The sequence below is a fragment of the Heterodontus francisci genome, chromosome 27 (assembly GCF_036365525.1).
Source record: "Heterodontus francisci isolate sHetFra1 chromosome 27, sHetFra1.hap1, whole genome shotgun sequence".
Lineage (NCBI taxonomy): Eukaryota > Metazoa > Chordata > Chondrichthyes > Heterodontiformes > Heterodontidae > Heterodontus > Heterodontus francisci.
The window spans coordinates 16,045,067-16,068,360 of record NC_090397.1 but is presented as its reverse complement, the minus strand read 5'-3'; the positions used below and the strand labels follow the sequence as shown (position 1 = coordinate 16,068,360).

At 43.0% G+C, this 23,294-nt stretch overlaps 1 protein-coding gene across 4 annotated transcripts in view; it reads right to left on the bottom strand.

The window, feature by feature from the left end:
• abcc9 (ATP-binding cassette, sub-family C (CFTR/MRP), member 9) overlaps positions 1 to 23,294 on the bottom strand; it is a 206,112-nt gene that overhangs the window by 77,342 nt on the left and 105,476 nt on the right. For 3 of the 4 annotated variants that reach the window (XM_068058911.1, XM_068058914.1, XM_068058915.1), the window contains 8 exons: positions 22,693 to 22,731; positions 21,481 to 21,519; positions 13,949 to 14,047; positions 10,582 to 10,666; positions 8,469 to 8,549; positions 5,295 to 5,432; positions 3,683 to 3,808; positions 2,181 to 2,280 (listed from right to left, as the gene is read on the bottom strand). In XM_068058911.1, coding sequence (XP_067915012.1) covers positions 2,181 to 2,280; positions 3,683 to 3,808; positions 5,295 to 5,432; positions 8,469 to 8,549; positions 10,582 to 10,666; positions 13,949 to 14,047; positions 21,481 to 21,519; positions 22,693 to 22,731 — 707 coding nt within the window. The remainder of the gene's footprint in view (positions 1 to 2,180; positions 2,281 to 3,682; positions 3,809 to 5,294; positions 5,433 to 8,468; positions 8,550 to 10,581; positions 10,667 to 13,948; positions 14,048 to 21,480; positions 21,520 to 22,692; positions 22,732 to 23,294) is intronic. The other variant, XM_068058912.1, reaches the window with a different exon arrangement.

Below are 23,294 nucleotides of genomic sequence, written 5' to 3'. Positions count from 1 at the left end.
CCAGAGGAAGGATATGTAACTGTGAAAGTGAGTTTTAGTAGATACCTTTTGAAACACGAGAATGAAAATAGCAAGCAATGAAGGTGAACAAGGTAAAAGAGACAAATGGAAATCCTGGACACAACAGCAGACCTTCTTCAAGGTGGACATTCCTGGAAGTGGAGTGGCAGTGAATTAAACACTAAACAAAAGCAAAATACTGTGGATGCTGGAAACCTGAAATAAACACAGCAAATGCTGGAAATACTCAGCAGGTCAGGCAGCATCTGTGGAGAGAGAAACAGAGTTAACGTTTCAGGTTAATGACCCTTCATCAGAACTGGGAAAAGTTAGAGATATACCAGGTTTTAAGCAAATGCAGAGGCAGGGAAGTGGAGGGGGGGAAAGAACAAAGGGGAAGGTCTGTGACAGGGTGGAAGGCAGGAGACATTAAATGACAAAAGGGATGATGGTACAAGGCAAAATGAGATGGTAATGGGAAATGACAGAGAAGGTCATTTGAGTTATACTTCAACTCCATTTACCTGCCTTTTCTTCATAACCCTTGCTACTCTTACCCAACAAAAACCTATTAATTCAGTCTTGGAAATTTCAATTGACCCCCGGCATCAACAGACTGCTATTGTCTGCCCTCTTCTTGTTTTCTTGTCTTTTTAAGATTACAAAGCCATATACCATTTTCTAATCAAGAGAAAATGTGCTGACAAGAAATGTGTCTTTATTGTTCATGAACCAGCCAAGAGCAATGTGGGTCAATTCCTCTGACTTCCCTTTCTGTCTCTAAGGGAAGAATTTTAAGCAGCAGCTGTCCTCAACAGACTGGCCTAGACCAGGACTTGTGAACTACGAGAAATGGACCTTCTTTGACCCTGAAAGACTATACGCAGTAAGGCTTTTGCAGATTGTCTTGATATCTAATAGGTATAAAGTCCTGTTTACTGATCGCAGTCCTGGAAAGTACAGATGCTTGTGCTGCCAGTATGTAACAATGGAGAAATTATGCCCTTTTTCATGACATGATCAGGTCAAAGCCATAAAGCAACAGTGTAAGTATATTTTTTTACCATATTTCAATTCATGGAAACAGTGTTAGATCTGTAGCATGTCCAAGAGATGACTAACATTCCAAATGTTGATCAAAGGTGGGCAGTGTAATATGAACAAAAGTTGATGTGGTTTTTGGTCTATTTTTCCCATGATATACAGAGTAACAGTTAATAGTTGGTCGGTTTCCCAGGCAGTGGAATGATTGACTCAGTCATTAGCCTTCATTGCTACATTATCAGTTAGGGAAACGTTAAGGCATAGGGCACAAGGAACCTGGATGTAGAAGTACATGAACTGTAAATGGACTTTAAAGCAAAATGTAATTTCCACACTCCCAGATCGACTTATCTTTGGTTGCTAAAGGTTTGGGGGCTTTGTCAGGGCCTCTGCAGAGGTTGCACCAACTCTTAGCTGGTGAAAGTTCTGCTGTAGCCTGATAAGAGCATACTAGGTAGAATTCCGACAGAAGCTCTGGAACTCCCAAAGATATACCCTTTGACATGAGGTGGGGAGAGTGGTGTGGTAGCTTGGAAAACAAAGCATTAGCACTCTCAGACCCAACTGGAAAATGGCTGCCGGCAAGAAATGGGACAGAATTTCAGTGGAACTGGGTTCTACTCGTATTTTGGTTGTTGGCAGGCGATCCACCCTTGGCCTGAAGAAGATGTTCACCAGATATGTGGGGGATTGGAAATGTTAGAGGATCCCTGATGGGTCTGCTCCTGGACTGAGCCAAAATTTCTATACATAGGTCCAGGATCCTTATGATCTGCAGTGGGGGGGGATGGGCCTATTTTGGGACCGGATGACTTTGGAGTGAGGTCACACGGTGCCCTCTGGTATTCTTGAGATCTTTTGTGACCAGTGGCATTGCAGGATGTAAACTGCATCATAGATGAGGAGGACCAAATTACTATTCAGTAATAAGCTTCTCTTAGTTGGATTGGATCTTTTGTGAAAATGTTTTTTTAGTCGTGTCCTCCTCTTGAAAAGGGTATGGGGCCACGCAGTGATGTTTTTGATCAAATGGCACTTGAACTAGAGCCAACCTATTACTCTACTTCAAATAGACCTGGACCAGAAGAGTAGCATTATGCAGTAGTGAGCAACGAAGTAAGGACAGAATCTCCAACCTTCATCCTCATCATCCATTTGGGCTTTGGCTTCTCGAGAATACATTGCTCTTCGCAAAGTTTTTCTTTCCAGAATTGTCTGGCTTTCACCTTCAGTCTCCTAAAAAAACACACCCAGATATTTTCATTGACTTTAGTTGAATGAATTAACATTCGCTGTTTTAAGAAGGCGGGTTTCACACAACATCTATCATACTGCTGGAATTTAAACACCGCTGTCCATTCTTTTGCTCTCACGTTTTAATTATTCCAATGCATTTTTCCAGCTGCTTTCTGTTCTGTTCGATGCATCAAAATTCATCGGGGGTAATTTTAACTTAAGGCGATCATGTTAAAAGGGTGGTATCCAATCAGGCACCCATTGTACACCTCTCGTGATTTTCGCTTCCATGGAAACCAAAGTTGGGAGATGTGCACAACAGGCAGCTGATCTGATATTGCACATTTTACATTATCACCTAAAGCTAACATGAACACCACCCCCCCACCCAACCAACCCCATTGGGTGGAACTTTATATTTCAGCAAGGAAGTCAAACATCAATTGTACACCTCGCCTATTTTTTCTCTCTATTGCCATTAACAGAGAAGAAATTTGGGCAGGGTGTGTAACGGACACCAACTCACTGGCTCCATGTTAGAATTGAAGTTGAATTCCACCCCCATTGCTTTAGAGAGAAGTTACACCAATTCTTCGAATTAGAACCATGAGGATAAAGCCAGTGAAGGTTCCAGCATACACCCTTCCATCTGCAGCTACTCACTGCATCCATCACAGCCAACAGAAAGTCACCAATCGGAAAGTCTGCACTATTTGATATCATCCTGCATACTTTAGAATCTCATTATTTGTCAAAAGTCCTTCTCCTTCAACACAGAGCATAAGATGCCTCGTTACTGGAGGCCTCGATCCAGACCATGAAAATCCAAGCAGCAATAAATGGCCGTAACTCTATAAATGTTATACTACTTCCTGAACCAGTCCCAATGTTGCAGACACTATTTTACCACATGCAGGCCAGAAATGTCCTTTTAGGTGCACACAGAGACCCTATAATAACACTGATACAAAGGAATGGAAAATATCCCATTGCAAGGGCATCCTATAGACTCAGTACTGATAATAAAACAATAACCAAAATCCTGGTCTCTGGACTGGGCCTGATTGTTCCCAAACTATTCCACGTATACCACAGAGGTTTAATGCATGGAGCTCAATTAGGGGGCAGTACTAAGTGGACATTTAGCATGGTCCGTGACTGCAAACGCACCAGGACCCTGGTGTATGTTCACCATGCCCTGGTGTTCTTTTTGAATGTGTGGAAGGAATTGCTCAAGGGGGGGAGGAGCATATATCGGAAAACCATAGGCTCGCAGCCCTGTATGTTTCTCTCCGTTAAAATAAATAGAGAGACAATCTTGGCCAACAAACTTGTGAGCTGCCCGACAGGCTCGTGGGTAACATATGTTAGTAAAGTCAACTCCTGTAGATTCACATGTTACTTTTTCAAATTCCTGATCCTGTCGGTTCATGAGTGTTTTCCATTGCTCGTACAATTCCACATCATGATTCTGAAAGTCCTTCAGTGTGCCTTCCCTTATGATAGTGCCATCTTTCATAGCAATTATCTGAAAAATAGAAGAATGGTCAGTTTGTCAGCCAAGCTGAGTCTCAGAAAATCCTTATTTGCTCTTCAACAGGACCAGGCACTCGTACAATGGGCCAGATTGCCTCCTTCTGTGTTGTATCATTCTATGATTTCATGATTTTAACAAGAGCGATTTGTGTTTTGTAACATAAATTTGTGCCATGAGTGGGATAGCATACAATGGGACAATCAATTACCACTTCACATGGCATATTGTACTGGGGGCCTCATTTGCTCCTGCCAATCCAAAGGTAGTAAATATCATAATTGTTCTGTTCAGGCTAACACTAATCATCAGATTTATTTATAAGTAACATGCAATATAGAAGCAAAGAAACACTTCAAGCAACAAATAGTACAATACTTGACTTACACAATAAACTGTTTTGAGACAAAAAAGTATTTTCAATAGGTTTTGACTGAACCTATAATGTAATGTTACATGTAATCTGATTTCTTGAGCCTTGCTGAACTATCTCTTCTGCAAAGCATGGAACTCAATACTACAATTCTGCTAATTATGTGCATATCTGTGTTTACTTTGCTGTTACAACATGATTGTTTTCAGATGAAATTAATTCTTCTTAATGCCAGACAAATACTATAGGAATCACCACTAAAACTTAAGTAGGTAAGCTGTGAACAGTCATCTCTTGGCCATCTGATGGTCCTTTTGCTTTTGACACTGAGCAGAAATTGAATTCATTTCTTCATTTCTCAGATACTTGTCAATGCTTTTAAACAGTGTACAACCTGACTTCCCTGGAAATAAAACTCTATTGGTCGTACAACCACTGAAGATAAAGGGTTAAACTTTGACATTGTGCAATTGTGTAAGTCGGGTGACATCAAGTCAGCAGCCAATGTTACATCCCTCCCAATTTTTATTTGCATTGAAGTCAAATTCAGTTATGAGGATAGATTGGTTGTTCTCCTGAGAGAAGAGAAGGTTGAGAGAAGATTTGATAGAGGTGTTCAAATTATGAGGGGCCCAGACAGAGTAGATAGAGAGAAACTGTTCCCACTGGCAGAAGGGTCGAGAACCAGAGGACACAGATTTAAGGTGATTGGCAAAAAAACCAAAGGTAACACGAGAAAAATGTTTTTACTTAGCGAGTGATTAGGATCTGGAATGCACTGTCTGACAGTATGGTGGAGATAGATACAATCAGGGCTTTCAAAAAGGAATTAGTCAAGTACATGAAAGTAAAAAAAAAAAATGCAGAGCCACAGGAAAAGGGCAGAGAAGTGACACTGGCTGGATTGCTTTTACAGGGAGGCAGAATGGGTTTGACGGGCCAAATGGCCTCCTTTGTGCTGTAACCATTCTATGATTCTATGTAAAATGGGATGCTGACTTGCTATCACCCATTGTACCATTTTACACTGTTGCACAAAGTCAAGATCAACTCCAAAGCAACAGCTGCAAGATGCTCTGCTTTGAATTGCTCACTCTTCTTACTTACCCAGTCAGCGTGAGTCAGATACTGCAGCTTGTGTGTCACCAGAGCTACGGTTCGCTTGTCTTCACGAAGAAATTTGAGGATTCCTTCCTGCATGAGGTGATCACTGAGGTGAATATCTAATGCAGAGAATGGATCATCCTGGTGGGGGGAGAAAACAATGGAACTTTTGTGTGTTTACATAATTAAACAAATACAAATGCTTTCCATCATGGAGTATATTTTCCTGTTTTTGCTGAAGTTAGTGAAAAGGTTGGTGTGACTATAAAGTGGGAAACCATTTAATAGGCTGCACTTATATAAGGTTGCCAATGCTGATTGGATGTATTCTGGGAGGTTTTATCACATGTCTTCCCGTTTCCTACTGCCCCACCCCATGTTCTTGCCACTAGTCACCTGACATAGCCATCCTCAGGGTGGCCTTCCTATGCCAATTGGAAAGGCAATATACCCTTTATCACCTGACATGGTGACTCTAGACTGTCAGTTAAACAGCCTCTTTTCTCCATCTCGGATTTTTTTAATATATGCCTCTATGACTTTTTTCCCCTGGGGTTTTCACTGCAGTGTCTGGGAGAGTAATCTTCAATTCCTGCAGGCTCCAGGGCAATGTGGGAGGGTTGGCAACCCTAATTATATCTCTATTATCAGAAATAAAAACTGCTCTCTAGAACAAAATATGCTCTGGCCCAATCTGGAATATAGAAACGTAGGAACAGTAGGAGGCCAGTTAGCCCCTTAAGTAGATCATGACTGACTTGTACCTGACCTCCATTTACCCACCTTTGATCCATATCCCTTGATATCCTTACCTATCAAAAATCTATTGGGGCTGGATTTTTTTTTAACCCCCCGCGATATTCTGCGCAGCGGCTCATTTAAATGGCTGGGGAAGACCACCCACCCCGTTGACATGGAGGGGGCAGGCTGTCCATCCCCGGCAATGACATCAGGCGCCACTGTGCAGGCACCCACGCCATTTTTAAAGGGTTTCGAGCCCTACATTGCCAATTAAAATTTAAAGGGACTTCTTTAAATTGAAAAAAATTAAGTAACTTGATCCTAACCCACTCCCCCCCACCAATAACTACAGAATTAAGTATCTGCCCTTTTCCCCTGCCCCCCAAAACACTTACCTGGTGCACCTGACCTTCCCCCCAAAAAGGTCATAAACTCTAAACTTTACCCCTTCCCACCATCCCCTAGACCAATTAAGTTGCTCTGACGCAGCTCTCCCCCCCCACCTCCCCATCTCCCCCCCCACCCCCCCAACCACCGCACAGAGAAACTTACCTGCTCCCTCCTCCCCACCAGTATCCACTTTGAATCTCCAGACAGAGATCCAAAGGCACGGGAGTGCCGGTCACCTGCACCAATATCGGAGCAGAACGGACGGCGGGAGTGAGTAAGTAATTAATTCCTTCATTTGCATTTTTTTGAATATGTAAATTTGGCTCCCGTCACTGAGCAGCGAAGGGGCCGCCATGAGGACTTGCCGCCGCCGGCAATATCGGGCTGGGCCTTCTCAGCTTCGAGGCCCATGGCTGGCCTCTGGCGGAAGCATTTTCCGGTCCCCCCCGCTACAACCCCTCGATGTCGGAGGAGCTGTAAATTCCAGACCTTGATCTCAGTCTTGAAAGCTCTAAGTGTCCTAGCAACTACAGCCTTTTTGGGGATGAGATTTCCAGATCTCCACTACCCTGGGAATGAAAAGGTCCTTTCTGTTTTATTCCTGAATGGTCAAGCTCAAACCTTAAGATTGTGCCTCCTTGTTCTGGATTCACCCACCAGAGGTAACAGCTATGTTGTATCAACTCTAAGATTTTTAAAATGAATTTAAACACCTCAATTAGATCATCTAATTGATCAACTTTCTAAACACAGGAGAATACAAACCAGGTATATGCAACCTTTGCTCATAATTTAACCCTTTTCACCCCGGTATTGTTTTGATAAATGTCGATCTATTGCAGAAATCCTGTTTAGCTAATTCAGGATATCCAGAGCTGCGTGTAGCTTTTGGTCATGTTGTGCACTGTACAAAGATAAACACAGCATGAAAACATTGCCATTGTGGCACTGCTTTGCTGACTAATAAACAAAAATCATTTTCAAGTGCTCCTGAAGCAGTTATGATGCACAATTAGTTTGCCAAACAAGATACCACATTAAACAGTGAAGGACTGTCACTAAACAATTACAAAAATGTTAATAATTCTTTAGCCTGGCTCTCTGGCATTTCCAAAACCAACTGTTGTGAAACATTTAGGGCAACCTTCCATTCTGCAGTAAAGGCCTGTAGTTGTAACATTCCCAGACTTTCCAAAGAACATGATAAGTTGATTACCACACTTAAGTGTCTTGCCGAGCCAGAGAGGGGTGGGAATAGCTAAATGTGTCACAGCAACCTCCAGAAAAACAATTACATATATATTTTATTTCCATTATTGTTGTGAAAGTTACATTGGGAAGAATGACAATTGAAACTCAAATGACAGCTGAAAGATCTCATTCAAAGTGGAGTAGGGAGTTCTCTCAGTGCACTGGCTATCAATCCTTCCTTATCCAGCATATCCGGTCATTCATTCATATTTTATTCCTTTTTTTTGCACCTCTCCGAGGAGATTACATGGCTGCTGGTGACTGGGAGCATTGAGGATCATGATGCCTAATGGCAGCAAAGAAGTAGTTAAAAAGTTTGAAAGAAAACTTACTGTTTGTGGGATCACACTGTGTACTAATTGGCTGCCATATTTACCTACACAACAGGATAACATTCCATTGTAAGGAAAATTGGAAACAGTGTATCATGGGCCACCAGCTTTACATCCTTGCGAAGTTGAGAGTTACCTAAGCAACACTGGCTATTCTGCATACTGCAAAAATATTCCAGTGGTTATAAAACACTTTGCGTTGATAGGACGATGTGAAAGGTGTTAAAAACTTGCAAGTTCATTCCTCCAATGTCATTCTAGCCCAATGCTCCTGAACTGACATCTCCAATGCTCCACCCATTAGAAACAAAACTGTTACCAAACCAAATCTTCAGACGGCCTGCTGGGGAATTTTGGAAAGGAGACAACACTAAACAATCTGTTTCATTTTCACCTGATCAACAAAGAAGCCCGACAAGAGATTCAAAACAGATAATGCCCAATATCCGGCATGGTTTCTTACCAGGAACACAGTACTTGTGTTTTGATACAAGGCTCGAGCCACACAGATTCTCTGCCTCTGACCTCCGCTCAGGTTAATTCCCTACGTAAGCAAAAAGGTCACATTATGAATAGAACCATTTCTTTTTAATGTAGAATCTTACAAATTCAATGTATTACATAACAAAATGATCCTTTTCCATACTTGTAGCATTGTTGAAATGTGACTAATTGTCATGATTCAATGGCTTGATTGGTGAATTATATTGAGTGGAAAACAAAAGGATTGGTGTGCTTTCCTGCTTATCAGAGGTCAGGAATGGGATCATGTGCTTTAATATTATACTCAGATACAGGGTCAGATGCCCATTAACTGCAAAACTACAATGTGTATAAGCCAGAAACTATGGGTTGAATGGTGCGCTGTGAAGTCAGCGGCCTTCCGACACGGAAGTGCCGACGTGAGCCACCGTGATATTACGCGCGGGGGCTCATTTAAATGGAGGTGGTGGAGTGGCTGCTCTCGATGACTTAGAGGCGGTGGCCACCGCATCCCCGCCAACGGTGTCCGCCGCTACCGAGCAGGCACCGGCGCCATTTTTAAAGGGCTTCAAGCCCTTCCTGAGAGATTTGAATCTTTAAAGGGAAATGACCTTTTAAGTTTTTTAATTAAAAAGCAAAAGCAGGAGGCCCTTTCCCATCCCCCCCAATCGTTGTTTTATATGCCAATCTGACAGACATTAATTTTATTTCCCCCCCAACCTCATCACTTTTGCCCTTCAACCCCTTCCCACCATCCCCATAGCCAATAAAAGACTCCATACTGAGTTCCGAAGGCCCGTGAGTTGTGATCGGCAGCCGTAAAATCGGCGTGGGACAGACGACGGCGGCAGTTAAGTTAATTTGCATGTTAATGTTTCTAATTTCCATATTTTAATCAGCGGGGTGGCCGCACCGAGGCTTCGTCACTGCCGGAAAAAGGCGGCAGAGCCTTCTCGACGTCGGGGGTCGAGGCGGGCCTCACCCAGCAGAATTTTACGGGCCCCCCTGCTACGACCCCCGACGTCGAGGGGCTGGTAAAATTCAGCCCGTTACCTCAATGATAGTGGTATGACTAAGAGCCTCACAGCGAGATTGCAGCGAACAGAGCAATAGCACATGTGATCGCAAAACCATAAGGCCTGCAATATAATCGACCAGTTACCGACAACCATTATTCTTGCTCATCTTTATGCAGCCTTGCCATCACTGACTAATCTGTTGGCGTCGTAATTATAAAGAGGTGAAACTCTAACCACATCAATCCAGCATCTGTAGTAGATAAATCCGTCCCACACCCACTTTTGCAGAATAGAATGATCCTGTAATTCTGACCGCACCTACCCATTCTTGCAACTTAATTTCTCAATCATTATAAACTTAACCTGAACCCACATGCATTGGCAGGATTTCTATCTCAATGTCCCTCTCAAGTGTCTAGTTTGAAAAATATTCCACTGAAAGACTCATTTTCACTCCCCTCCCTATCACCAGCCACCAAAAGTAGGTCTGTTGTGTAGCGACACACTTTACTTATGCTTGGATATAGATCCACGACTCTGATAACTCAATCATATCAGATTTCACACAAGTCGACTGAAATGAGATCTATTGCCAAAGAAGCAAATTTTCACTTGATCACTCTTCATTAGAATTTCACAACATATACAAATCCAATGTATCTAGCAGGATTGTGTGTCAAAAACATATTTTTGCAAGTGCTTTCCTCTAATCTCTTCAACAATTCCATGAGGTTCTACACTTGGATTTTTTCGAGAATGAATTGCTGATCCACCTATCATATCCAAATATTTTAATTCATTCAAAGGCAGCTCTGACTCCATGGGGGCGAAATGCACTTTTGGCGGTAGCGCAGAACAGGGCAATAGCGAATCGGCAGCCAGTTTTACACCCTGCTCATTATGCGTCAATGAATGCTACTGCCCAAAATGAGTTTCACCCCAATGAAGTCTTGATATCATTTCAGGTTTACCAGGATATAGTAGCATTTGCTTTTTGCTTTACTCCATTTGCAACCTGAAGCAAATTTGCAAATGGAACGGTATGGCAAGGGTAAGACATTTCGCAGTATTTACCCTCTCTCCAATCTCGGTTTGGTCTCCAAATGGTAACAGATCAATGTCAGGCTGAAGGGAGCAGGCATCAATGACGGCTTTGTACCTGAAAGGGTGAGAAATGAAAGATGTGAATGCTACAGAATGCTTCAGTCTGGATTAAAGTAATTCCCCAACAGTGCTTACAATTGTTGGAGGAGTGTATGGCATAAATTTTGGGAGATTTACAAACATCAGCCTGGGAGAGCTAAAATGAGCATCATAATAGGCAAGAACAGAACAGAAAGGCAGATTGTTAACAGCAACATGAGGGATTCATGAAATTTTGTTTCAATTCAGCGAGAAGACGACGTTATGTTAAGGACACTTAATGGACACGTTGGATGGAAATGTTCAGTGTTTTAAATGGGGCAAGCTGCAGATCCATTCAAACTGGCTTAGGAACCTATAAGATATTTAGAGGTCAGTAAGGTATGTGATACATTTTGCAGAGAAGTGTTACAGGACACACGTTCACAAGGCAGGAGCACATGTCAGGAATTTGGGTATGAGGGTCAGTGCGTTTCACATGATGCATCATCCAACAACGGGGGTAAAGTTCTATGCTGGGGAGCACCTGTCTCTTAACTCTATCCCAAAGTGTAATGAAGATTTAATGCACCAAATATACACAAGGCAACTGGAGTACATAGGACAGGCATCTAAATCAGAAAGCATTTTGCACTCTGAAAATCTGGAACGCTCCCTCCCCCCAAAAGGGCTGTGGGATTTTGGGGGTCAATTAAAGTTTTCAAGCCTGAGAATGATAGATTTTTGTTCGGTAAGAATATCAAAGGATAGGGAGCAAAGACGGGTAAATGGAGTTGAGGTGCAGATCAATCATGATCTAATTGGCCGGCAGAATAGGCTTGTTGGGGTGAATGATCTACTCCCATTCCTATTCCTAAATCCTAAATAAACAATGGAATGGGAGAGGCTCTGATAATACTTGTTGGAATCTCATGAATGGAGGAGCCTTACTGGAAGAGAGTGAATATTATCTACATACTCAGGAAAAAACAATGGGACAGGAGTGAGGGAATCATACAACAGTTAGTGTATCATGATTATCGGGGAAATACTTATTAAAATGTTAATCAAACGCTAAAGAGCACAAAGCCCATGGCTGGAATTTTATGTGCCCCGAAAGAGCGGGAAGGTGGCGGGGGGCGTGTGTAAAATGGAGTGGGAGGCTCGGGGTGTCATTCCCGACACGCTCCCGCCTCCACTTTATGCAGGGCGGCAGCAGCGAAAAATGGCCCGCCCGTCCCAGACCAATCACGGCCCTTAAGTGGCCACTTACCGGCCAATTAAGAGCCTCTGCCCGCCGCCACGGGGATTTTACCTGTGGCTGGTCAGGCGGCCAAGCTTGAGAGAAGCTGCCTGACAAAAGCAGGCGGCTCTCTGACAGCCTGGGGGGGTGGGGCCCTCATGATCGAGCACCAATGCTCATTTTACGTGCCATCTGATTCTAATCTCAACTGAAGTCAATGGAGAGCAAAATTAGCCCAAAGATCTGTGGGTTTGGGAAAGTGTTTTTCAATATAGATAAGTATGAAGTGGTGCCTTTCACAGAAAGAATAATAAGGAAGTCACCTGCTCCTTGCAAAATAAGAGTTTAAATGGGGTAGAGGAGCAAAAGAATCTGGGGGTACAGATACACAAATTGGTAAATTGGCCATTGTAAATTACCCCTAGTGTAGGTAAGTGGTAGGAGAATGGTGGGGATGTGGTAGGGAATATGGGATTAATGTAGGATTAGTATAAATGGGTGGTTGTTGGTCAGCACAGACTCTGTAGCAACACAGGTTAATAAGTTTTACACCCTGCACAATGTTCTCTTCTACTCATTTCAACGGAATCCAGCAATTTTCAATGAAGAGGAGATATGCAATGAGTTCCAATTCTCCACAAATTGCTCGACAGTTTGGTCCACCCTTAGTCTTACCTAAAAATTTAAAAAAAGAATCATCTTGCACTCGGCCTCCCCATTGAATATCATGTCACAAAATTGCTAGACTTACGATGATAATGCAGTTATCTCAATGCAGCCATTTAACGCTAATAGTTCATGTCTGAAGGGGCCTGTTAATGATGTGATTTATGGTTCTGACATGACACTCAGTCCATAAAGGGACCAATGAAGCTGTAGAATCTCATTCCTGCAGGTAGCAAATTGTTCTTAGAGTTTTTAAAAAAACTTTTTCTTCATCTGTGTTGGCAGTACTTTTTTTGCCAGTCTTGGCACCCACACTCCTGTTGGCGTTAGAAGGCAATAACTTTCTGGATGCAAAGCTGTTCCAACACTCAGAAATGCAAATTAGATAAATTCCTTTCAGCACATAACACTATGGGATACAGTATATGGACTGTTTGAAACATGATGTGATAGGTGTAGCATACTTAGGAGAATAAGGAATGTGATTTTGGACTGTGGGAGGGCAGGAATTCCTCTCAGATGGTGACACAAATGGAGAGTATCTGATCAGCCGCCCGTTATGCGCAGCCAGTGAAATTCATTCAAGAGTAAATATCAGGTGCTCCGTATAATGGGCGGCCAATCCAATATTGCCCATTTTGCACCACTGCCTGAGATGAATTTCTACCCTATGGCTCCCAAAGCTCTCCACTCCTAGAGTTTTCCTTATGTCAATTCTGGGTATGGTATAGACTAATTGATAAAGCTTGATAACTAAGAATAGACAAAAACTCCAGTAATGTTGCAAGTACTAGGATCATAGACGGTGAACTAGACAAACTGTTTTTTTCATCTAGAAATTCCAATATTTCTGTGAAAGGAGTTCTACTGTTCCTGATCATGACAAAGCAGTTGTTTCTATTCTTTGTGGGTCAAGAATACTTGTACATTTGGCACACCTAATTTGCCATTCACTCATTGCCTTCTCAAGGGCCAACACAACAATTCTCAAATACAACTGGGTTACAATGTGCTCATCTGCTACTTGTACTTTAATTATTTTCTTACATTTCCTTTTTGTTTATTTCTTTCTCTTTTCATCCATTCTTTCTTTCCTTCTGTTTATTTTTCTTTCTGTTACTAATTTGACTCTAATTCATCCAATTCCCTTCTCTGTGATTCGCTCTGTTTCTTTTTCTATCCTTCTCTTTCGTTGGTTAAGGAGATAGACCATTGGACACAATGTTGATCGAGGTCCCAGATGCAACATTAACATTATTATTATTTCAATGTTCCAATGATTTGAGGTGCAAATTTAGTGCAATGTGAACAGTGAAGGTAAAAATTCCAATTCTCGTCATGAGATGCGCTTTTGCAGCACTTTCTGGCCCATTATTTTCATACCTTCCAGATTAGTACAACCAAAATTACCTTTGCTTTATAAAGGAACTCCCAAACGTGATGTTTTCCTCCACAGTTGTATTTAGTAGCCAAGGTTTCTGAGCAGAATAAGCAACAGAGTTTCGGTTTCTGCTCAAAGTTAAAGTAAACACGGTTAGGGTGCAATATCGTGTCTGCAATAGAAAACAGCAACTTAGTCCCGTTTAAAAAATGCATAAAGCAATTAGGATAGCATGGTCCTGATTCAGAACAGTCAGAAGCAGCAATTGTTGTCAACTCTTGTCACATAATATTTAATTTATATTTCGCAACATATTGCATTGTTAAGTAACAAACATTGCACAAAATAGAGCTAGGCATAGCACTAATATAGAGTGTCTTTTTTCCCTTAATTTCTTTTTTTGCTGTGCCCTGTTCTAACATCAATTTTCCTTCTCCAAACAAATCTGTGTTGAGCTTCTCTCCAGTTCTCTATATGATCTACTATTCTTTATGGGAGACATAACATGGGGCGGCGGGATTTCCATTCTGGTGTCGGGACCCCGATGTTGTGGGCACTTCCAGGTTCTGACTACACACCACACTAGCAACGCACATGCATTGCAACTTGTTATGTAAAGCAGCTAATTGGCTTAGCGACAGTGGACGCGAGAAGGAGGCAGGACTTAAAGAACGGCGGGTCCAATTTAAAGGGTAGGTTAAAGCCATTGCTGAGGTTGCCATTCATCCAAGGGATGGAGGAAGATGCAGAGCAAACAGCAGTGAGAAAGGAGTACCCCCCCCCGCCCCCCCCGCCCCGTGCCAGAGCAGCCCACCCTCCCCCCATCACCCGTTTTTCAGATGTCTCACTGGAGGTGCTGCTGGAGACAGTACCAGAAAAAAAATCCTGTTTCCTGCCAGTGGCAACAGAAAGCCTGCAAGCCTCACCAAGAAGGCATGGCTGGAGGTAGTTAATGAGGTCAGCAGCAGAGGAATGAGGAGGAGGAACTGGGTGCAGTGCTGAAAGCATTTCAGTTACCTTCTCAGGTCTGGAAAGGTGAGTCCAAAGATAAACCCAGATGGCATGCCTCCAGGTCACCAGAGTGCAAAAGAGAGGTGCAGCCTGAGGGTGCTTAGAGGTTTCTGGAACATGGGAGAGATGTGTGTTCAGTAGGCCTGATGACCTAAGCAAAAGTCATAATCCTGCTGCTGCTGGACAGGAAGTTGGAGGTGTCATTCAGGCCCCCACCTGCCAAGAATGAGGCACGTTAATTTCAAATTGTTGCTGGGGAAAAAGAGAAGGCCTGTGACAAGGGGCTGGAAAGACATTTTTGCATAGTAACAGACAATGCGTGGAACAAAAGAGCTATCCCCTGCTCCAATACAATTCACAAACAGACGTGGTCAAACCAGTTAGTCACAGGACTAACCTGCTTGGCAGCCTGGTTTTTTTTTCTGAGTTGTAGAGTTTTGAACTGAGAGTCTGCAGAAAGCTGTTTGCTCCTGGATTGAAAAGACCTCTCCTGGCTGGCTTACCACAGCCTCTCCTGTCTGCTCCTATCTCTTTCTCATGGAACTCCAAAACCTACTGATGACACATGAACCCGAAGGCAGAAAATTGTCCTACAGTGAACAAAGTTTAAGAAGAATACTGGGCCCCAATGAAAAGTTACAGTAAGACCAGGCAAAGGCTGAGAGGGAACCCCTAGACTCTTTCTCACCTGTCATAACAGAAATGTGGGTGCTACTGTCCTGGATATGACCCACAGACAAACGAGAGAAATTGGAAGTGGGAAGCCAAATTGTTCCCAATCAAAAAAGAGCAAGATTTCAATATAGGTTTTCTTGTGGTTGTGTGTGCCAGGCTGAAGTAACTTGGGATAAGTTAAAAGCACTGTCTATGCAGGAGTTGAGGAAAATGGCTGAGCAGTGTGGGATCACTGTACGTGCCAGCAGAAAGTAGAAAGTCTGAACTCCTAAGGCTAGTGGCCAACCATTTTTCCCTTGAATCTGAAGAAGGAGAAGCAGGGTTCGAAGCAAACTCTGACAAGTTATTGTTAGCAAAGATACAATTGGAACGGAGGAAACTTGAATTTGAGGAAAGGGAAAAAGAGAGAGGCAGGAGAGGGAGAAGGAAAGAGCCTTCCAGAAGGAACGTGAAGAAAAAGAAAGGCAGGAGAAGGAACAGGAACGAGAAAGAGAGAGACAGGAGAGAGAGAGAAAGAAAAAGCCTTCCAGAAGGAACATGAAGAAAAAGAGAATAGAGAGAGAAAGCAAGGGAGGAGAAAGAAAGAGAGACAGGAGAGAGAAAGAGAAAGAACCTTCCAGAAAGAATGCGAAGAGGGAGAGCTGAGATGACTTGAGTTAACTAGGGGGCGACAGAGTAACCCCAGTGAAAGCATGGCCAATATGGAGGAGCGTAATTCAGGGGTGGGTACAGAATTGTTAAAACTATCTCAACTAATCCCAAAATTCAATGAGGCAGACGTAGAAGAATTTTTTGTGTCTTTTGAGAAACTGGTAAAGCAGCTAAAATGGCCAGCTGAGACCTGGCCTCTTTTATTACAAAGCATGCTAACCGGAAAAGCCCATGAACTTTATTCCCTGTTGCCAGATGAGAGTTCATCAAATTATGAACTGAGAAAAAATGCTATCCTCGAGGCATATGAATTAGTATCTGAAGCCCATCACAAAAAGTTTAGAACCCTCAAGAAGTAAGCTGATCAAACTTATCTGGAGTTTCAAAAAAGTAAGCAGCTGGCTTTTGACCAGCGGCTGAGGGCTCTTAAAGTGCAACTCAGCTATGAGAATCTCAGAGAGGTAATTCTGTTAGAGGAAGTTAAACAGGATTTTAAGTGGCCATTCTGGCTGATGAGTTTCCCAGGGAAAACCTTTTCTAATCACCCCCACAAATCCAAAAAAGACAAAGGGTGGGAAGGTGATAAAAGCCCAAGTAGTCCTGGGAGGGAAGGAAAAGCGGGAGACAATGAGACCCGACCTGAGCCTGACAGAATCCCATCCGATTCCGAGTCGGACCCGGCCTGTACCTGTACACCGGGTGCACCTGGAGCGCGATCTAGTTTCGGGACCGGTGACCGTAGGGATTGTCCCTAGTTTGCCTGTGGATGGGGTTGACCTGCTCTTAGGTAATGATCTGGTGGGGGTGAAGGTGGTAGCCCCCTCAGGAGTGAAAGAAAGACCGCAGGAGGTCAGACAGACAGGGCAGTGGCAGGAGACAGACCCCTGCAGTTTCCCTTAATGTGTAATGAATGAGGCCATGATCAAACCAGCTCCCCCAGAGGAGACTGAATTGGCACTGCAGGCAAATGACCATGAGATCTGCCTGTCCGAGACTTTCTTTGGAAAGTTAGAAAACCCAGAGAATGAGTTAAGCAAATCATCCCTGGCTGAGGCTCAGCGAGCGGACCCAGTATTGCGAGAGTTAACACAGGTTGCCCAGTCTGAAAGTGAAGCAGAGGGAGTCTCTGATTGCTACTATTTAAAGAATATTTAAAGAATGAGGTACTGATGAGGAAGTGGAGTTCTTCTCATAGACCTCAGAGCAAGGAGTGGACAGTAGTTCACCAGTTGGTGGTGCCGCAGAGGTACCGGAGAGAAATATTAAGAAAGGCCCACGAGACTACATGGTTGTACAAGCCGGTATCCAAAAGAGCAAAGCCCGTATAAGACAGCGGTTTGACTGGCCAAAACTCCACAAAGATGTGGTGGAGTACTGCAGAAGTTGCCACATGTGTCAGGTTGAGGGGAAACCCCAACCTCCAGTGAAACTTGCACCCTTAAATCCTGTACCGGTGTTAGGAGGACCCTCCAGCGGAGGGCTGGTGAACTGTAACGAACCCCTGCCGAGAACAAAAGGGGACAGGCAGATACAAGGCTGGCAAAAGGTTAGAAAGGGAAGGGGGAAGAGCGACCAAGAGGGCAGGTTAAAGGAGGTCCTGGAGGAATCTCGGATGAAAACCCCCACTGTCCAGTCAGCCAACACCAAAACATTTTAAATGTTAGACCCCACATCCTTCTATGTAAATGCAGACACTAGAAGCACTGCACCAGAGTTGCTAACAGCATTTACAGGACCTGCAGCGACAAAGAAAGACCTTTAGGGGGTAGAGAAACCATGATGGTGATGCCTCACCTAGTCGAAGTGCCATAGGGGAGTGCTGTAGAGTCCGCACAAATACCTGTAGGCAGGAGTGTCCCAGAGGACAAAGGGGAGATTAGCAAAGAATCCTCCCTCACAGTCTGAAAAAAAGACAACCACCCATCCTCTGAAGTCAAAAGCCTTTGTATAACTCAGCAAAGCACTGAAAGAGAGTTCAGGATAGACCTGCCCACTACTGACTCTCCTGCGGAATAAAATTTCAACTTAGGGCTAATTAAATCTAACCCTCCCCCTTTGAAGATCTCAAAAGGAACAAAGACGCTAGGCAGTCATGAAAGTAGGCAGACTGAAAAAAAACTTCCCCAAAAAAACCACATGTTTACTGGGATGCCAAAAATGGGGCAATTAAAGTAGCACTGCCAAGAAAATATAGGCTGTAATAAGTTTTAGGATTTATGAATGAATGTGAATGAATGAGAGAGACGCCTGTTTTTTTCTCCCTGTATCTTATATTTTCTCTCTCGACACTTTTTAATGAAATGCGCTTTTTTACAAGTTGCATTTCATTCTGCTGGGTGTGGAGGTGTCCTGCTGGGCCCCCCTTGCCAAGAATAAGGCACAGAAATTTTGCCATATGGACATTAAATTTCAAATTGTTGCCGGGAAGAAGAGAAGGCCTGTTGCAAGAGCTGCCAGACACTTGGCTGGAAGACATTTGCATATCAACAGGGACAAGAGAGGTTACTTCCCCTATCCACTTATCCTAAAATGGTCCTTGATCACCAGATATTGTGTGCCAGAGGAAACATTCCAGGGTCTGCCAGGACAAGAGAATCCACAAACACAGAAGTGGTTACACCAGTTGATCACATGACTAACCTACTGGCCAACTTGGGAAGATTTTTTTTGAATTGTACAGACAATTTGAGCACAGAGAGACTGTTTGCTCCTGGACTGAGAAGCCCTCTCCTGTCTGCTCCCATCTCTTTCTCACAAGCTTCTGGACCCACTGAAGACACGTGAACCTCAGGAGAGAAAAGTCTCCGACATCGAACAAGGTTTAATAAGAATACTGGGCCCCAACGAAAAGCAAAACCTACCTACAATCAAGGATTCTACAGTGAGCTTGAAGAACAGTAACCAAAACCATCTTCAGATATTGCCTCAAACTTTTCCACTTTATTTCTTCTGCTCTTTTCTGTTTCTATCTGCATGTGTGTAACGCGTATGCATGCTAGCGTGGGCACGTCGTATATCCGTAGGCGTTAACTGAATTAGAGTTTAAGTTTAATAAATTTCAACCTTTCTTCTTTAAACCTAAGAAAATCTGTTGGCTGGTTTCTTTGCCTTATAATTGGAAAGCAGTGAACAAGGAGGAGCTAAAAACACAGTGCGTTTAAAATTAAACCCTGTTACAGTTAAACCAGGCAAAGGCTGAGAGGGAACCTGGGAAACACCTTCTCACCTGGTTGTAACCCATCTTTTACATCCACCCGAGGGGGCAAATATGGCCTCGATTTAACATTTCATCTGAAAGATATCACCTCCGATAGTGTAACACTCCCTCAGTACTGCAGTGGAAGTGTTTGCCTATATCACGTGCTCACATGATCATGTGCTCAAACATCTCAGAGTCAGAGGAGCTCCTCCTGCTTCCAGAAGAAATTTTTTTTAAGGAAGTAAATATATTTTAAACTTACTGTTCGTTGATGGCCGCTGAAGAATCCTTCGCTGGATAGCAGGATGGGATCCTTTAACTGGTGTTATGTTGCTAATTTATATATTTAACTGGCATAACTGCCTGTTTTAGGTGTCCACTGGGGCACCTGTAAAATGGGCCCCAACAAGTTTAATGGTGGAACCAAGACCTGTGAGATTGGGCTCAGCCTGTCCCATTGCTAAACTGGTCTGCTTTGCACAAAAAGAGGTGCACTGCATACCAATTTAATCTTGAGATATTTTCAATGGCAGGGTCTACAATTTTGAGAGATATAATGTTTTGTGCGAGGGAACACAGCAAACTACCAAAATAAAATTTGATTAGAAATTCTCCAGCTTCCTAAATACCTAGGAACTGTTCCCATCAGGTAGGAATTGTTTTATTCAGGAACATAATCGGTTTATGGCTAAACTATCCGAACCCACTTAAAGGGTGACAAATAGTCTCTCATCAGGTCGGCTTTTGAGGCAGAGACTATTTTAAAAGGATATAGATCATTAATTGAAAAGGAATGATGCAAACGATACGGGGACAGGGCAGGACATGGGATCATAACAGTCAGCTCCTGTCAAAGCACCTGTCACTGGCACAGGTGTGATGGGCCAACTGGCTTCTTTTTGTGCCATACCTGGGGTGGTAGGGGGACCAAAATTGAACGTGAAACAGAATTTCTGACTCACAGCTGAATTCCTCAATTTCAGACACGTCAACCTTGGTAGATAGAGTTCTTATCTGAAACATGTGAGAGTCTCATACATAGGCTAATTGGAGTCAGATGGTGCAGGTGGGACCAATGTCATTATTGTCTCTGCCCACCTACTTCCTGCTCCTGCCCACCAGGTAGGATAAGTAGGGAAGTGGCCACTGTTGGTGTAAATTCAAGGCACCCTCACCTGCCATCGAGGAAAGTTGGTTGGAGGGTTAGGACACATTTTTGTGGCAGTCGCTGATAGATTTTAAGCCTTAAGGACGTCCAATTTTAATGTGCAGCTGCATCTTCTACAAAAAACTTGCCTGCCTCTTTGAAGTGCTGTTTGTTTTCCCTCTGGACACTTTTGCCCCTCCCCTTTAAGGTGCTGCTGTAGGTCTTTTGCATTAGGCCGTCCCACGCGACTGCTTACCTCCTGATGGGCAGGCTGTCTATCAGTGAGAACATTTTTTTCACTGGCAGGTCACCGGCCACATTTTAATGAGGACCCTAAACCAAAATGAATCGGGTTCTACATTGACACTTGTGAGAAGGGGGTGGGGGTGGGGGCAGCTACATCCTGCTCAACGTCTGCCACCCATCGCATTCCAGATTCCAAGCTCCGATTTGACAGAATCACAAATTTTCACAAGTTTATCATTCTTATTGTGAACTATCTTCTCTTGGTCTAGTGTCCTTTGTGCGTCTGCTTGACTTTAAGGATTGCTGAAACCGTCAAAGGTGGAAGCTGACCAATGCGACTGTCATGCTAATTAATTTCAGGTTGAGCTGAATATGATCACAATTGATGAGCCAAGATGCGCTTGTGAAAACAGTGGTCAGCAGTGGCTTTGACATAATCAGGGCAATGGTAGCTAAGCAGCAGGAAGCATCACTCTTAAATAGGAAGGAGCAGAAGAAAATGGCAGAGATGCAATGATTAGTTACAAGTGTAAAAAGCATTACCACTGGTGTGATGGTTATCAAGATGAAGTGTCACTAGAAAAACAATACATCTCACAATTAGTAAACTGGCAAAGTGTAAGAAAGAGTACCTCCCAATCACCTCGAACACAGGCTCAATTTCATGTGCACTGCAATTTACGGTAAAACTAAGTTAGCAAGTTACTTGACAAGTTTCTTTCACAGTCCAAAGCTTTTTTGATTAGTTTAATCTTGTGAGACAGAAAGTTGTCTATCACGTCGGCACAGTGCTTTTTAAAGGTAATCACCAAATGAGAGAAAGGGAACAAGACATAACGTATCCAGCAAATAAAATCCTCGGGTAATGAACTGGAATGTTTCTGTTAGTCTCAGGGAATGACTATCCCAGAATGTACCAGCTCTACTCCCCCACAACCCCAACCTACCCAGCTCTTTTTTTTATAGAATATCAAAGTCAACAGCCTTGAATTATTAAGAAGACTTTATAGGGTGGGAAAAGAGAAACTATTTCCTCTGACGGGGACTCCAAGACAATGGGGCGTAACCTTAAAATTAGAGCTAGGTCATTCAGGGGTGATGTCAGGAAGCATTTCTTCACACAAAGGGTAGTGGACACTTGGAACTCTCTCTCCCAAAAAGCTGTTGAAGTTCATTCAATTGAACATTTTAACATTGAGATTGATAGCTTTTTGTTGGCAAGTGTATTAAGGAATACAGTACCAAGGCGGGTAGATGGAGTTAAGATACAGATCAGCAATGATGTCATTAAATGAAGGAACAGGAATGAGGGACTGAATGGCCTACTTCTGCTCCTATGTTTTTTGTGGTGAACATATCAAGGAAAAGGGAATATAATCTTAAAATGGAGCTGTGCCATTTAGGAGGGAAATTAGGAAGCAAACTTTCGCACAAATGATAGTGGAAATCCAGAACTCTCTCCCTAATAGGCTGCAGATGCTGGAGTACAATTGGAGCTTTCAAGACTGACATCAATAGATTCTTACTGGATAAGAATATCAAAGGATATGCAGCTAGGATCCATGCATGAAGAATGGGCATTAGGTACCAGAATGGGGCAGGCACTTCTAGAATTGTATCTGAACAGGACAGAACGGAAGAAAGCTGGAGGGAAACATTTAATTCCAAATATAGAAACAGTACTCAGACATATAAAGCCAAGCAGAGAACTCCACCCTCCAAAACAAGGTAGATCAAACAACATGGATCAACTAGCATTCAGAACACTTAAATAAATCTTTAAAATCAGAGCATTCAGTTTACTGATGCAAATTAATGCAAAGTTGTAACGTAGCTCAAAATACCTTAATGTTGTTTCCTGGTTCATCTCATTTTCGGGTTCTCTATATGTGCCAAAAACAAAAAACATGTCCATCCTCAGGATTAGTGGGCATTGCAATATACAATGACCATGAAATCAGTCCCTGCTCGTCACTATACTTAACATTAGAAGATTGTTTATTTACTGATCTAGATCATAAATTCTGCAGCACTTTCCTGTACTTTGAAGAAAATGATGCCTTTTTCCTTTGTAGAACGCAAGGACACACTTGATATAACTGTACCAGAAATAAGCAAACATCCAGAATCCAAAAGGGTACATCACAGCATTACAAATGTGGCAACACAACCAACCATATCCAGCACTTTCACCCCACTGTATCATTGCTTATCTTATGTGACAATTCAACAATCCCCCTACCTCAGAAATAACACGACTCACTCAACACAATGACAACCTATTGCTCAGGATTGTCTGTGCCAGCAAACCAAATGTATTATTGGGGTAAGATGCTTGTGCCAGCAGTAGCATATGGTCACAGTTACACTCTCCTTGCAAATCAATGCTATTTATTTAGAATGTAATAGCTGGTGAAATCTATAGTGATGTGTTTGCAGAGCTTGT